Source organism: Taurulus bubalis (genome assembly GCF_910589615.1).
Source record: "Taurulus bubalis genome assembly, chromosome: 17".
Lineage (NCBI taxonomy): Eukaryota > Metazoa > Chordata > Actinopteri > Perciformes > Cottidae > Taurulus > Taurulus bubalis.
Genome location: NC_136605.1, coordinates 13,234,058 through 13,248,086, shown reverse-complemented (window position 1 = coordinate 13,248,086; position 14,029 = coordinate 13,234,058). Strand labels below are relative to the sequence as shown.

The window sequence follows — 14,029 nt, the reverse complement described above, 5'->3', positions numbered from 1 at the left end:
AAGCCGTACCATACACACAACATCTGTACTGTTATCACAACACTAAAACATTTAAACACAAAATACAAATACTTTTTTAAAAAAGATTCCCTAAATGTTGTTATTAAAGACTTGTGAACGAGAAACATATTGAGGGGGACATTTCTATCAACAACATCACAAACACCCCCTACAATATTGCTTAATTCAAGGCAAAATTAGTTGATTTGTTGCTTTTAAATTGAACATGCGTTTAACCAACCCCAGATTCACTCGTTTTGGAATGAGCTTTGCCAACCTGGCAATTCCCTGCGCTATATTGGCATGTTTAGTCTAAAAGAAATGTGCAGCCTTTAAAAAAGTAAAATTCAGAGCTATATGAAACAGGAACTTAGAAGTGGGAGGTGTTGGTAAGTCTGTATTATGAACATTAAATGCAATTTCTTAATTAGAACAGTCTGTCACCAATGAGCTAAAATATGAGAAATTCATGGAGAGTGTAGAGAATTCACTAGTCTAAGTATATATCCCTCCCATCTCGATGGATCCAAGCAAACTAAAGGCTAAATTAAAATATCATGTAAATGAGATACATAGAAAAATCCTGCTACCATCTTCTATGTATATCAACATATCTTTTAAAAGGTGACTGAGTTCATCATTATAGGACGATATGTGCACCGTCTCATCTCCTTTCTGTCTGCGCTGGAACACACACACATCCTCACTGCTGTAGACATGCACACATAATCGTGAGCATTGCCTCGATAATAAGACAAGACATATTTAAATTATTCAACAATCCATTCTGTTAATAAATAGTTAACTAATAAATTAGTCATTGCTGATGGCAACAAACCAGACTGGTCAGTTCACCAAAGACAATGAAGGTCACTGGACAAATGAGCCACTACAAAGCTTCAGAAGCTGCTGTATCAGCTTTATGCTTCATTCATGTAGAAAAATACAGAACAAGTGAATTCAGACCAAGCGCCCTCTTTAAGAAAACAAATCCTTCTATCAGAGTGACTTGGCTTTGATCCTGGTTAATTAGGATGAGAGCGGGCATGTTGTCATGCTCAGGGTATCGGAGGCTCAAGGTCAAATATTTCTAAATGTATTTTAAATGCCTCTTTTAGTTCCCAAATGTATCCTCACTTCAAGCTTTCTAAGAACATTTTGCAGTTGCCTGATTCATAGCCCCCACCCCCACATACATACTAATTACACCCAAAAATAACATCACAGGAAAGTGAAAATCTGAATCAATGGGGCTGTCAGTTACGTGTGAAACTCTCCTGCTGTGCTTAAAAAGGGAAACTTGATTCTACAGGCTTCAACTCCAAGGTGTGAAACGTCTGGTCCGACTTGTGGCACACAGCGGTCAGAGTGTGTCGTGAGTGTAAATGTGAACCTGAGAGGCGACCTTTGGGGAAGCAGAGAGGGAATAGGTTTTTCAAGATATTACACGTATTGATATGTTTATGTATACAGGTTGTCGATTGACGAGTAAGATGAGAAAAGAAAAGGAAGATCACAAATGCCAACCTCATGGTGTCGCTAGAGGAAAAGTCAAAGGATCACCAAAATCAGTACAGATTCTCCTCTGGAGAACACGATTGTCTGTGGAAAATCTGATGGCAATCCATCTCTCAGTTCTTGAGATATTCGAGTCTGAACCAATGGAACGCACCGACTGATCGTCTGACATCGTCATCCCTCGAGCCACTAGCATGGCTAAAAACAACAATCCTCACCACAGCCATAATTTGACATGTGAAGCACATTTGCTCTCAGATCACTCATAAAAGGTCTTGTGGGAAATACAGACTACAAACAGGGTGGAATGAATTAGTATGCCAGATGGGATCCATGTCTCTTAAACCCGTCAGGGACATTTTATGAAGAGGTCCTAGATAGAGTGCATGATCTAAATCATTGAAGAAGAGAGGGTTGTGCTGTTTTATATTTCTTGTGCTGCAGAGTGTGGTCTGTGATACCCGACTACATTTCCAGAACGTCAGATATATAAAAAAATATATGTGATTAATTTGTTGGAGACATTTGAATATTGTGGTGCGCATCACATGCCAATTTGAGTTATTGCACGTTTTGTTTACAAATAATGCTGGACCAGGGAGGGGACTGTCACTGAGGTCAACGGTGCTCATGCATCTTATTCAGAGAGCGTGTCATACATTCACAAACACGGTCCAAGCACTTAAGCTCCAGAACGATGAAGAGAGAGAAAAGAAAAGCTGTTTTTCTGCTTGAACTGACAATACTAAGAAGGCTGAATAATATATATTACCTGAGACACAGGTACAATTAAGGACTTATGAAAACCTTGGGTCGTAGCTGAGAGGATGGAAACTATTTTGAAGATGAACCAGAGTGTTACACAAATGAACCAAACAAGATGCAAACAAGGGCAGAAGATGAGAGCCTTTTTAACTCCCTGAGGTCTAAGGTCATTTTCTCGACTTTATATCATTTCTTAAATTCACCTTTTAAAAAGGCACTTTTATCAAAATGTGCAGAACAATCTCAGCTCTCTATATAATGAGGCACCTTTGTCTTAAGGCACAAGTGTAAAGAGAAAATATGGCCCTAAAACTGAAAAATTTAAGCTTGATTTTTGAAATTCTTCAAATCTCTTGCGAAAACATACCTTTACTCATGTGGATGAACTGTTTTGATGCTTGAAATTAGTTTACCAAAGAGACAACTCGCTCAAAACCACAAATATCCAATTCATGCTGCCAACGTGTCCGCATAAGTCCGGACGTGTCCACATGAGTGATGCAGCACCATCAACCGCGGTCCTTTGTGGGGTTCCGTGCAGCAGGTTCTCTCCTGCCGGACACATACATTTCTTTTCGAACTAGTCGGCTGGGTGGAGGAAATGGAGAACTTTAATGAGCTTTGAGAATGTTTTCTGTGCATATAGAAGATCCAAACGTTTCCTTGTCATGATTCCAACTCAGCTCTGAAACTTACCACTGAAAAAATATAACTGAGGCATTACGATGTCCCTCGAGGAAAAGTCACCAAAGTCATCACGAAGCATCATCTGTGAACGTTTTGCCAATCCATATTGTAGATGTGGAAATATTTCCCAGGATAAGCGACAACAGAGCCTTGCTGGTGGTACTAGAGCGGGAGTCCAAAGATTCATCTTCTGGGGCCATAAATGTCTGAGTAAAAAATGATGGTGTTCCAACTTATAGTTGTTGAAATATTTCAATCTGGAGCACAAAGGATTGGACCAAACCAACAGACTGAAATTGTCCCCCCAAAGAGGCTGAAAAGCCCAAAGTGTGATGATCTATCTTCAGGCATCATTCAAACTGACTTCCCGAGTCAAACCAGCCATGTTTTTGTAGAAGGCGCAGAGTGGTGAATCTGTGGTTGCATAAGAGGTCAGTCACTCGGGGAGCAGTAGACGTAACTGACAGCAGCTCCCGGGTCTCTCAGTAGAGGTGAGAAGTGCTGCTCTTCTCCCCACCATTGCATTCACATTAGCTGAGGGATTGAAAGATTACTTCTCTCGGGTGTTATGAGGCAAGATAGGTTTTGAAGATGAAGAGAGAAAGAAAGGTTGTTTTTCCACCTCATCGGAAATGAGAGCATGGCTGGTTGGAGCAATACTGTTAATATTAACCCTCTGAACATCGTTCATTTCTGCTATAATTTCCTTATTTTGCATTTTTTTCTCTTAATGGTCCTCTGTTTGACTCTTTAAAGAAATTTCTCTTGTAGCTTTGTTTATACATTTGAACTACTTTAATGGAGAAAGAATCCTCTGGGAAGTTACCAATAATGCTTTTCAGTAAATAACATTTGGGACTCATTGTGTTTACAGCTTAGACAAATTAATTGACTGCCCTACCGCTCTTTTTAACTGTGAGATTTAGAAGAAGAAAAAAAGGCTTCAGGCTATAACTTTTAAATGAATAAACAACACATTGGACATGTTTGTTTGTTTTTAGCAAAATACCAAATATAGTGTGCTGGGGAGAAAGATAAAGGAAACTGAACGTATGATGGATGTACATTTACAACTTGGAACGTTTATATTCTTCCCTCAGTGTGTGAAAATCATATTGCTCAGTTTAAGATGGCTGGCTGACATAAAATATGTCAAGTGTTTGGTCACAGACGCTATTATATATATATATATATATATATATATATATATATATATATATATATATATATATATATATATATATATATATATATATATATATAGAGAGAGAACTCCAGTCTGACAGTTCCACCCGTAGACTGTAGTTCCTTGCCTATTAGTTTTTATGGAAATGCATTACCCTAAAAAAAAAAACTATAGAAATGAGTAGTACACACAGTACATGGTAAGGAGTGGGTCTGGTTCTAATGTTGTCAACAAATCCCATAAAATAATCAAACCCAGCAATGAATTGATCCAATTAAGAATAGTTCTCTATGTAGCCAAATCTTTCTTTTCTGTACTAGAGAAGAAATATATAAATAGAGCTGAGTGATACAGGCAAAGGCAGGTGGAAGTTGGAAAGTATTCAGAAAATGATTGATACATTGTTTGTTTTAGTCTTTTCACAGGAATTTTTTAAGTAGGAAATATTTAATATTGATGAACGTCTTTATAATGATTCTTCTTTTCAAAAGAAAAAAAAAAACAGTACTATGGATTTAAAATGACTGTTTTTAAATACTGTGAGATGCCAACAAAATGTTTAGGCCTAATATTATGTACAACAATTGGATGAGAAAACTCATGTCATCACTAGCCAGCTGTTTAGTGTTTCTCTCTCTCTCTCTCTCTCTCTCTCTTTATCTTTCAGATTGGAAAGTTTCACTTCCCTTATTTTGATAACTTTGTACATATAAATGTAAAATGCAGTTCTTCTTTTTTGTAATTCAATGAGTTCAAACATCTCTAATATCTAATTAGCTACTAAAATAAATGTAATAACTAAGTGTAATAACAAACACACAAATCCTGTCAACCAATACATGTGCAGTTTGTTTCTAAGTGGTGTCTTTTCATCCTTGCCAGAAAGATTATTCTGTTCATCGCAGCCCTGCAGAGCCAGACAAGGAGACTTTTAATAGATAATTGGTTATAAAGTCCTGCTGCTTTTGATCAAATTCATAAAAGAGACTTCAGAGATTGAGCCTAAAAGTGGCTATGGTAATTACATGTGTTATAATGCAAAAATACATTTTGAAAAGTCCTCAGGACGTTGAAGTGTGATTTTGATGTTTTATAAATCAGCAAGCTAGAGCATTAGGAACAACATGTTAAGTCCTTTATAGTCACCTGACAGCTTCCACAGCCCGATTAAGACCTCCTGATTGAAGAAGAAAAGAAACCACACAATGAAGCAGAGATGAGCTCTGCCCTTTACCCTGCCCATCGGTTATTACCATGGCAACTGATGACCTGGACATGCAGCAATGTAGGTTGCAAGTGTGTATTCTGCAAAATGTGCTCTGAGCAAAAACCTGAACATGAGGACTTTTACTACTCCATCACCACTCCAAATCAGGCATTTCTTTGTTATTGAGCAGTTTCAAAAAAGAAAAGAAAAATCTCTGTGAAAAATGACCTAAACTTATATAAAAGGTTTACATTTTACCTGCAGGTTCCAATAATCCTTTACACATACAACAGAGTGGGATTCAATATAATGTTAAGACCACACAATCTGTGTGATAAAAATAATTGTAGTATAAGCGACGCTTCTTGAGGGAGCTATAGAGGTGAAATTACATCCAGTAAACCTGATTTAGTCGATAGGTCATTGCCGTAAATGTGCCGCAGGGCCATATAGAAGCAGTCGTCTTTCCCATTAGTGTTCAGCAATAATTATAAATCAGAATGACACCATCAAACAGGGGAGATCTGAATGGAATTAATATGATTAGGTAATGTCTTGTTTTTCACTCTTTGTCTATGAATTTATGGCATTCATAATTAATAAATGCAATTTTTGTGGATTTATTTTTTCTTCTTATGACTGTATTTTAAGCCTCGCAAGGCACAAGTGCAGCTCTGTAATCCTGAGAACATGCTGAGGCTTAAACGAGATGAGACTACAATAAACAAGGAAGGAGGGGAGGGAAACAGCATCTTGCTGCTTTGAAGTGGGAACTGGATCAAATCCCCAAATGAAGCAAATTGCCTGTCTTTCCCACCAACTGAAGGGATCAAAACAAGCACTTCCTGTCTCCATGTATAAGACAAACACAGAGGATCTTCATGCTTTACTCAATTGTTTAGAGGATTTGTGCAAAAAATTAACATGTTTGCATTGATTACATGTGTAAATATGTGTAATCATGACTTATGAACATTGTGGATGTATGTTAAATACAAATATCCCCTTGTTTGTCTCAGAAAGGAGCCTCTTGAGTCGAGGACTTCACTTGCACTGAAAAACTGAACCATTGAACAAGAAGCCATGCAGAAGAGAACGAGACGATAATGAAATTATTTATGTCATGCAGCTCTGCGCCACACTGCAATTAAATAATAAGTCAGTATGACAAAAGAGCCGACTAAGCACCAAACCTTATGAGTTTCGTACTTCGTCCTCCATTAGCAGGAAATGCAGCCGGCAAAGATAGCTGATGAACGCTTCTGCTTTGCTGAGATGGACCCAAATGTACATCGGGACCACAGACAGTGTTATAAGAGACGTTACATAAGTAAATAAATCAACTGCTCATCCACCCACAAGCTCATCCAACCCACTCACAGAGCTATATAATGGTTGGTTACTTTAGCACACACACACAAACACACTCATATGCCTCCCAAGAGTATAAAGGATCTAATGTTGCACTTTATGTAAATGGTGTTAACTTTGGAACCTTTAAATAGCATTTCAAAATACGTTACTTTACCATCAAAGGTGGAGGAGATGGGTTGAGGTAAGAGTACTAACCAGGTCAGGAGGTGCAGTTAAATGCTCATGTTAGTTTAACACCAACTACTCCACAAAAATGTGGCACTAAATAATTACAAGAGAGGTTAATTAAAGAGTAATTGTTTTGCTTTTCCACACCAAAGTATGTTACAGGTATTGGGGAGCACTGCTGCATGAGTGAAACAAGTTGTATAAAGCCTTGTGTGGCTCCTATAAGGTAGTAGCCTGTCTGTAGCATTGCCTCAAGTGATGTCATTTGAGGCAATGGGAAGGATTTTACAACAATATCTCTGGTTCTGCTGCATCGATTTCGATTTACAAACTGTCCGTTAAGAGAATCACAATGATATAGGAGTACAAAGCTAAATCAGTAGTGCTTTGAACACCTCTCCGACACCCTGCCAACAAAATAAAGAATATAATACATATTATAAAAGTAAGGTTTTCTGCAGGCCAGTCAGTGTAAGGCCTTTAACTTATTTAGATCTGTTAGAAAAGACAATGAAAGAGAAAAATAAATTAGCTCCAACAGAAAATTGCACAGAAAAAGCCAAGTGATTGATGGAAAGGAGAAGTTCCTGTAGCTGACATGACCCTGTGAAAGAGGTCACTATCGAGCCGGAGGGAGGCAACTGTCTATTTTTTGCTGCCCGGATCAGACCCCTGCCCCGTGAGTTTAACTGTCTATTGGACACCTGAGTGTGATCATTAGAGAAGATGGACACGTTATTTCCTGTCGACCCACATGGGAGCACACAAACTGGTACACGAGAGACTCGATGATCATCCAGGAAGACTAGAAAACTAAAGCATGTCAAACTAATTTAAGAAATCAATATCCTATATGGCCTTGTTTCACAAAAGGTACTAAACCTGACAGTGTGTTTGCATGCATGTGAATGATTTGTTTGTTTTTAGTTGCATTGATTTGAACTCACCCTGAAGTCAATGCCCACAGTGGAGATGAAGCTGCCAGCCAGGAAAGCTCCATCTTTAAAACGAACCAGTAGGCATGTTTTCCCCACACCAGAATCTCCAACCAGCATTACCTGCACAGGAACACAAGAGAGAACACATCAGACAGGAATGACTGGAGGGCTAAACTTAGAAGCACAAAAAATCAGAGCTGTGAGGGCAAAACAAACTTGGGACTGTCTGCTATGGTCGATAAGGCGAAAGTCAGACACAACTGAAATAACTAGCAAATAAAACATGTGGAGCACCAAGAGCTTTTGCTCGTATGTTCAGTTTGGTATCAGTGTCTAATTGTTTGTCCTCTGGAAATAAAAAACAGGACATATGAATCATTCAGCTAAATGTGTCCTGGTATATCGATACATGGGCAGTGAAGAGGGTGTATGTGAATGAGTATGTGACTGCACATTAGGGCGAGTATAGGGCATACTTGATCTTTGCTGCTTCTCTTCTTAATGCGAGCTGCGATGAAGTTAAAGGTTAGATGTGATTACACAGATGAAGCAGAGAGGAGAAGAAAGACGGAGGAAGAAGACTGAAGGGTTGTGACTGGGTCAGATATAACATGTAGAAATAGGTCGTATGTATGAAGATCTCACCCTCTGTTTCCTTATGCTCCCTGTTTCAACTTTGTTTTTTATAATCTGTCTGTTTTTCTTCTTTTCTCTCATGCCTTCTTCATGAAACAGCTCTACATAGGCTAAATGTCTGCTATGTGCAAGAGGAGGCACCTGCTCTCTCCCTGCACTTGGGTTTTATAAATAAACTGCAATAAATTGTCTCACTGAATCAAAGTGGAGTAGCACTCATTGGGAACAGTAAACAATGGCACAATGAAACCAGAAAGAGGGATGGACCTAAGGTACCCTACAAGCTGCAGATATCTTTCATCTAGTCATGCAAACTAAACATAACAACTAGATCTGCAAATAATGTGATTGGATTATTATCAGATGTCGATGTAGATCACATAACCAAATGTAATAATGTGGCTTCAGTCCAGGCTCAAACTGAAGGAAGTGACTATTGACTGCAAAGATGTTGTGTACTGTCGACATGGTAGGTGCACCTCACAAATATCTATCAAATAAGAATATCTACAGTTCACAAAAGGAGCATCGCAAAGACATCAAACAGCTGCTTCAAAAACACGTAGGAGGTGGCACGAGTCCCTTGAAGCTGGAGAACACACAGACACTCAGCGGGTGTGAATGTGTGTTCGTGTTGTGTTGATGTGACGGTTCCCTGTGCTCTGGTTATAGGCGAAGCACCGTTAACGCAAAACCCAGTGATGTGCACGTGCTGCAGGGACGCACGCGCATTCAACCAGTTGCACGGCGCGCGGCCGTATGTGTGCGCGCTTTCGAGGATCGATCGTTACGGACACGGCTGGTGTCAGGAGCTCGCTGCTGATTAATAATGAATACAAAGGTGGTCGTAAAGCGAAAGCCAGTGAAAGCCGAGCAGATTGCACCACTTGCAGAGAATAAGACCACCAACAGATTAATTTAGCCTATGTGTATTTATTCCATCCTCTCCTCCTAAAAAAGGTAAACAAAAGCCCCAAAAACTGTCCATCTGATAATGTAACGTTAGTACCACTCTGCTAATAATTTGAGTGACCTCTGTGACATATCATTTATATCAATGTGTACCTTGCCTTCGTTATTTCTCAGATATTTGGGGGGTACAATTCTAGAAATGAAGGTCCTACCTTGAAAGCGATGTCATAGAACTCGCTGCTGCTGCTGACGGAGGGTCTGCTGGGATGGACCACGCCGTTCATCTGCACGATGGCCGGGCTGCTCCTCGCAGCTCTCCCGGTCCCTTTCCCGGAGGGGCTGCCGCCTGCAGACGGGCTGCTGGACGCGGCTTTGCCTTTGCCAGCCTTCTTGCGGGACATTTCTCAATATTTCAAAACTAAATGTAGCAATCTTAACTAAAGCAAACTAAAGAAAATATTCAGAGGGCGTAAAAGTTGCTGCGGCGAAGAACTTGAAATAGGAGATCTGGTTTCACCTGCGCGTTGAACGCATGACCGACACCTTCTCTACTCAAAGTCAGAGGGAAATTGTCCCGAAATGGAACACCCCCCCAAAAAATAAAAACTCCGCGCTCGCTTCGGTTTGTTTCAGCCGGTTCCTGCGGTTGGCAGCTTGCTCCTTGCAGAACAACAGCTTCGATCAGTGCGCGTTGAGGCGACACCAATTAGATGTGATGAAGCAGAGAACAGAGAACTCCACCTTGAGCGCACAGCAATCAGACCGCAGGGGCGCTGGAGAGGAGGAAGTGCTTCGGCTCTCCATCTTCGCACATGGGACAAGTTTGCCTTGGAATTAGGTTGCGGCAACAAACCTACTTAGATATTTAGGTTAAGGCAAATATCATGATTTGGGTTCAAATTAACCCTTTCTGGGAGAAAGCCCTGAAGGCAAACGTCTCCCTGTGCGTCATCCTCACATTAGAAACTCACTGTAGTCCTCAATGACGAATATCCGGGTCAATTGTAGAGACTGTGGCAACTTTCACCACATGCCTTAACGTTATCTGTGACAAGGAACATGTATGACCTACAGTATATATGTATGCTAGCATACACTGCGGGACTATGGACAATGTTCGTGGTGCTGCAAAACAGATGCATTATAATATCCATATCTGACACTGGTCAAGTTAATTTGTTTCTCAAATTTTTTTCCATGGATATTTTCTTGCAATAAGTTGGCTTATGGAAGTAAACCAGTGTGTTCTAAATATTCAAAATAAGGCACTTATGATATATTTCGACCGATTTCCTACTTTCTAATGTAGCTATATTATGTTAGAGTGGCAATGTGGATATTTAAATCCACATTGGTATTTACATTTTATATAATTATCACTAATAATCGCTACATTTGCACATTCATTACACAAACTATTTACTTTCTCCAACTCATTTAATGGCTTTCACTTATTAATAATCAGAAAGTAAACTTTATATATGATATGTGGTACCTTCCACTTACGTTTATGCCAAATACGTGGTTAATTTAAGCCATCAAAGTAATATGTTTCTAATAGCATGAACTTTGTTTATATAATGTGGAGAAAAATGTGTGGAAATGGAAACAACCTGTGGAACGTGCTGGAGATGTGATTTCAATAATACACCACAAGAGGGCGATATAGGAATATAAGATAGAAAGCCACAGATCAAACACGGCAGATCTCCAGGCTAAAGTTCAAGTTCGTCTCGGTGTTGAACATCTGCGTCCCTTACATTGATAACACAGATTATTGTCAAATTAATAAAGCTAAATCAGAAATTAAGTCATTGTTTTAGACATAAAAGAAACTATGCCGAGTATGGTGGAGGATAGATGAAGTCCTGAGGGAAACCATTTCACATGTATCTGTAGCAAATCACACAATTTAATTGATTTTATTTATATATCAGTCAGTCTTTATCTTGATGTAAAAATATGTAATACACAGCGCTGTGCCATCAGTGTCTGATTCAATATAGAATATATACATTTCTGTTTAAGAAATTGCACTTATATTGTATTGAATATTTATTAACTAACGATTTATAAAGGATTTTTGAAAGGATGCTAATTTTGAAAAATATATAAAACTCTGACGTACCCCCTGGAGTGCCTTCAGGTACCCCCATTTGAGAACCGCTGTTTTACAAGCATCTACACAGGCAGCTTCATTCAGCCTCAATCAACAAGCTGGTTGTGATCAGAGCAGAACAGCCAAGACGACAGCCACTGGCCTCCCAGTGACTCGTACCCACACCCGCAATAATTCACAACACAATTCAAACGTCTCTCTATGGGAGGATGTCACTCTTTAGCATGGTCCACACATTGTTTACATTTGCAACAAAGAACAGCAGCATATTCTGGTTAGATCCCGATCCTCTGTGGAGAGTAACACAATGCTGTTGTCCCCCCACCCCCATTTAACATTTGTTTGTTATGCAATATGACTTTTTAGTATAATTCAACTGCCTTTCTGATCAAATGCCATGCTGTCCGGGACCATTAGACTATGCTCGAAGATCAGAGCCCGGAGACCCATGTGTGCTCCTCACAACGGAAGAGTTTAGTGAGCTTGTGCCTCTGACCTTTACAATGTGTGGCGTGAATAATACCAGGCTTGAAGAGGCAGCTCCATTCATTGTATAAATTAAACAGATTGAAAGCTAATCCAGAAAGAAACAATCAATAGCTTTTGAGTCATGTTTATGGGAGTTTATGGAATGAGATTTGACATTATGTTCCTTTTACTGGATTTGGCCTTATGTGGTAAATATTCATATTACACTTTTGATTTAATAATATTTAAGCTTCATCTAACATCAAAGCAACAAGCACATGCTCTTCCTCTTTTATTTTAAAACTGCCAAAGTAATTACTTTTTGGGGACGTCACTTATTTGACCCCAGAGCTCCCAGGTTCAGAGTTTCTGAGCAGTTCTGGTTGTAAACACATAGACAGCCGTATAGCCTCTGGTTTATGTCCCTAAATCTGCTATCTGTCAGCATTTTTCCAACTCGGCTCAGAGTAGGGAGTGGAGTGTCATTGGCTTGAGGGAATACAAACCCCCAAAATCCACTGACACCCCCTCCTGCAACTCCCCTCAACAGCTGAGATTTGTTCCACCACTAAAGCAGCTGTCTACTGTGACAACAGCTGGGCATTTTGGAGGGAAGAGGGGACGTGGATAGAGAGAGCCGTTGGAATCCTCTCCTGGTTTCAGAGAAATTAACAGCCTTGTCAAGATGAGTTAAATACGCCTCATGCATACGGCACATTGCGAGACTATAATGTGTACCATTTATGATTGTGGAGGCGGTTTGTAGATCTAATCAAGCTGTTTGCTTAAGCTAACAAGGCAGCGATCTAATTAAAGCTTGTTTTTTTTTCCTTCGACATGCACTGTAAATCAACTGTGTGGTTCAACTGTGAAGGATACATTAAATTATATCATTTCAACTGTTTAATTAGGACCAAATTGCAGCCCTCTTTACTGGGTGCAAGCCTCCTTAGAGCGGCTCCATCTCCATGACAATAAGTCAAACAGTCCGAAAAGAGCGAGTGCACTTCGTCAGGTGCTTGAAAAAACATTGCGACTGGGAACATGCATGAGTGTGTGGATGTGTGTGTTCCCGGTGCAGCGAGGTCATAAACAACTTCAGGGTCACATCAATCTGCAGGCGACCCGAAGGCCAGGCATTTGTCAGTTTACCCAGGGTCAGGTGCCCTGAATGTGGGCTGGGTGGCGTGCAGCAGCCCGGCCAGTCGCTCAACCAAAGTCACGGCAACTGTTGATCCGTTGGCTGCTCTTTCTCTCAGCTGCCTGCGGGCCGAGTGCCGTGAGGAGGGGCAGGGGGCATCCTGCCAGCCGGCGTCCGTGTTTATCAGGCCTTGGCGAGTGCAGCCACCAGTGGACTGGTACTGCCTGGCACTTATTCGCTCCCCGAGGCATCTTTAATGGGAGAGACAAAGTGTGTGCGTGAGGGAGAGGAAAAGGAGAAGCATTAGTGCTGCTTGTTTTAATTGATAAAAAAATCTTCAAGTGTATTTTTAGAATATAACTTGCAATGTCTTTATCTTGACCTAAAGTACTGATCTTTTATACTAGTCATTCTTTGTTGTCTCAACTAGGATTTAGGTTTGTCAAACTTAAAATGGCTTCTTGGTAGTACTAAACAACTTGTTGATTAAAATTAAAGTTTAAAGTTGATAGCACTATACAATAACAATATATATACAATAACTATATAACTATAGTTATCCAATTTGATGTATCTGTAAACTTCCACGTTCATCCCATAATCTTGATGATTCAAAACTTCTGACACCACCATTATCACATAGTAATGAACAATATGATGCATATCAAGTCTCTTAATGAGGGACACATAATTAAATGTTGACTATGCAAAACAAATCAGAATAATTCTCATTGGACCATTAATTACATTAAACAATGAATGTGGTTTATTGCAGCAAGGTTCACAACCTTTTTTTCTTGTAACCCCGCGCCTATACATTAAATATTTATTTGTCTCATTGACCTCAGGTTTTAATTTTTATTTGATTCAATAATTTGTTTACTTTTTCTACTTCTGAATCCCATCTTGA

The 14,029-nt window shown here is 39.7% G+C and overlaps 1 protein-coding gene across 1 annotated transcript in view; it reads right to left on the bottom strand.

Annotated features, from left to right (window-relative positions):
• The window catches only part of LOC306750053 (ras-related protein Rab-26-like), a gene marked incomplete at both ends in the record, with an annotated part of 37,703 nt that extends 27,911 nt beyond the window's left edge, over nt 1–9,792 (bottom strand). The window contains 2 exons of the mRNA XM_079233438.1: nt 7,853–7,963; nt 9,604–9,792. Coding sequence (XP_079089564.1) covers nt 7,853–7,963; nt 9,604–9,792 — 300 coding nt within the window. The remainder of the gene's footprint in view (nt 1–7,852; nt 7,964–9,603) is intronic.
• Between the last annotated feature and the right edge of the window lie 4,237 nt (nt 9,793–14,029).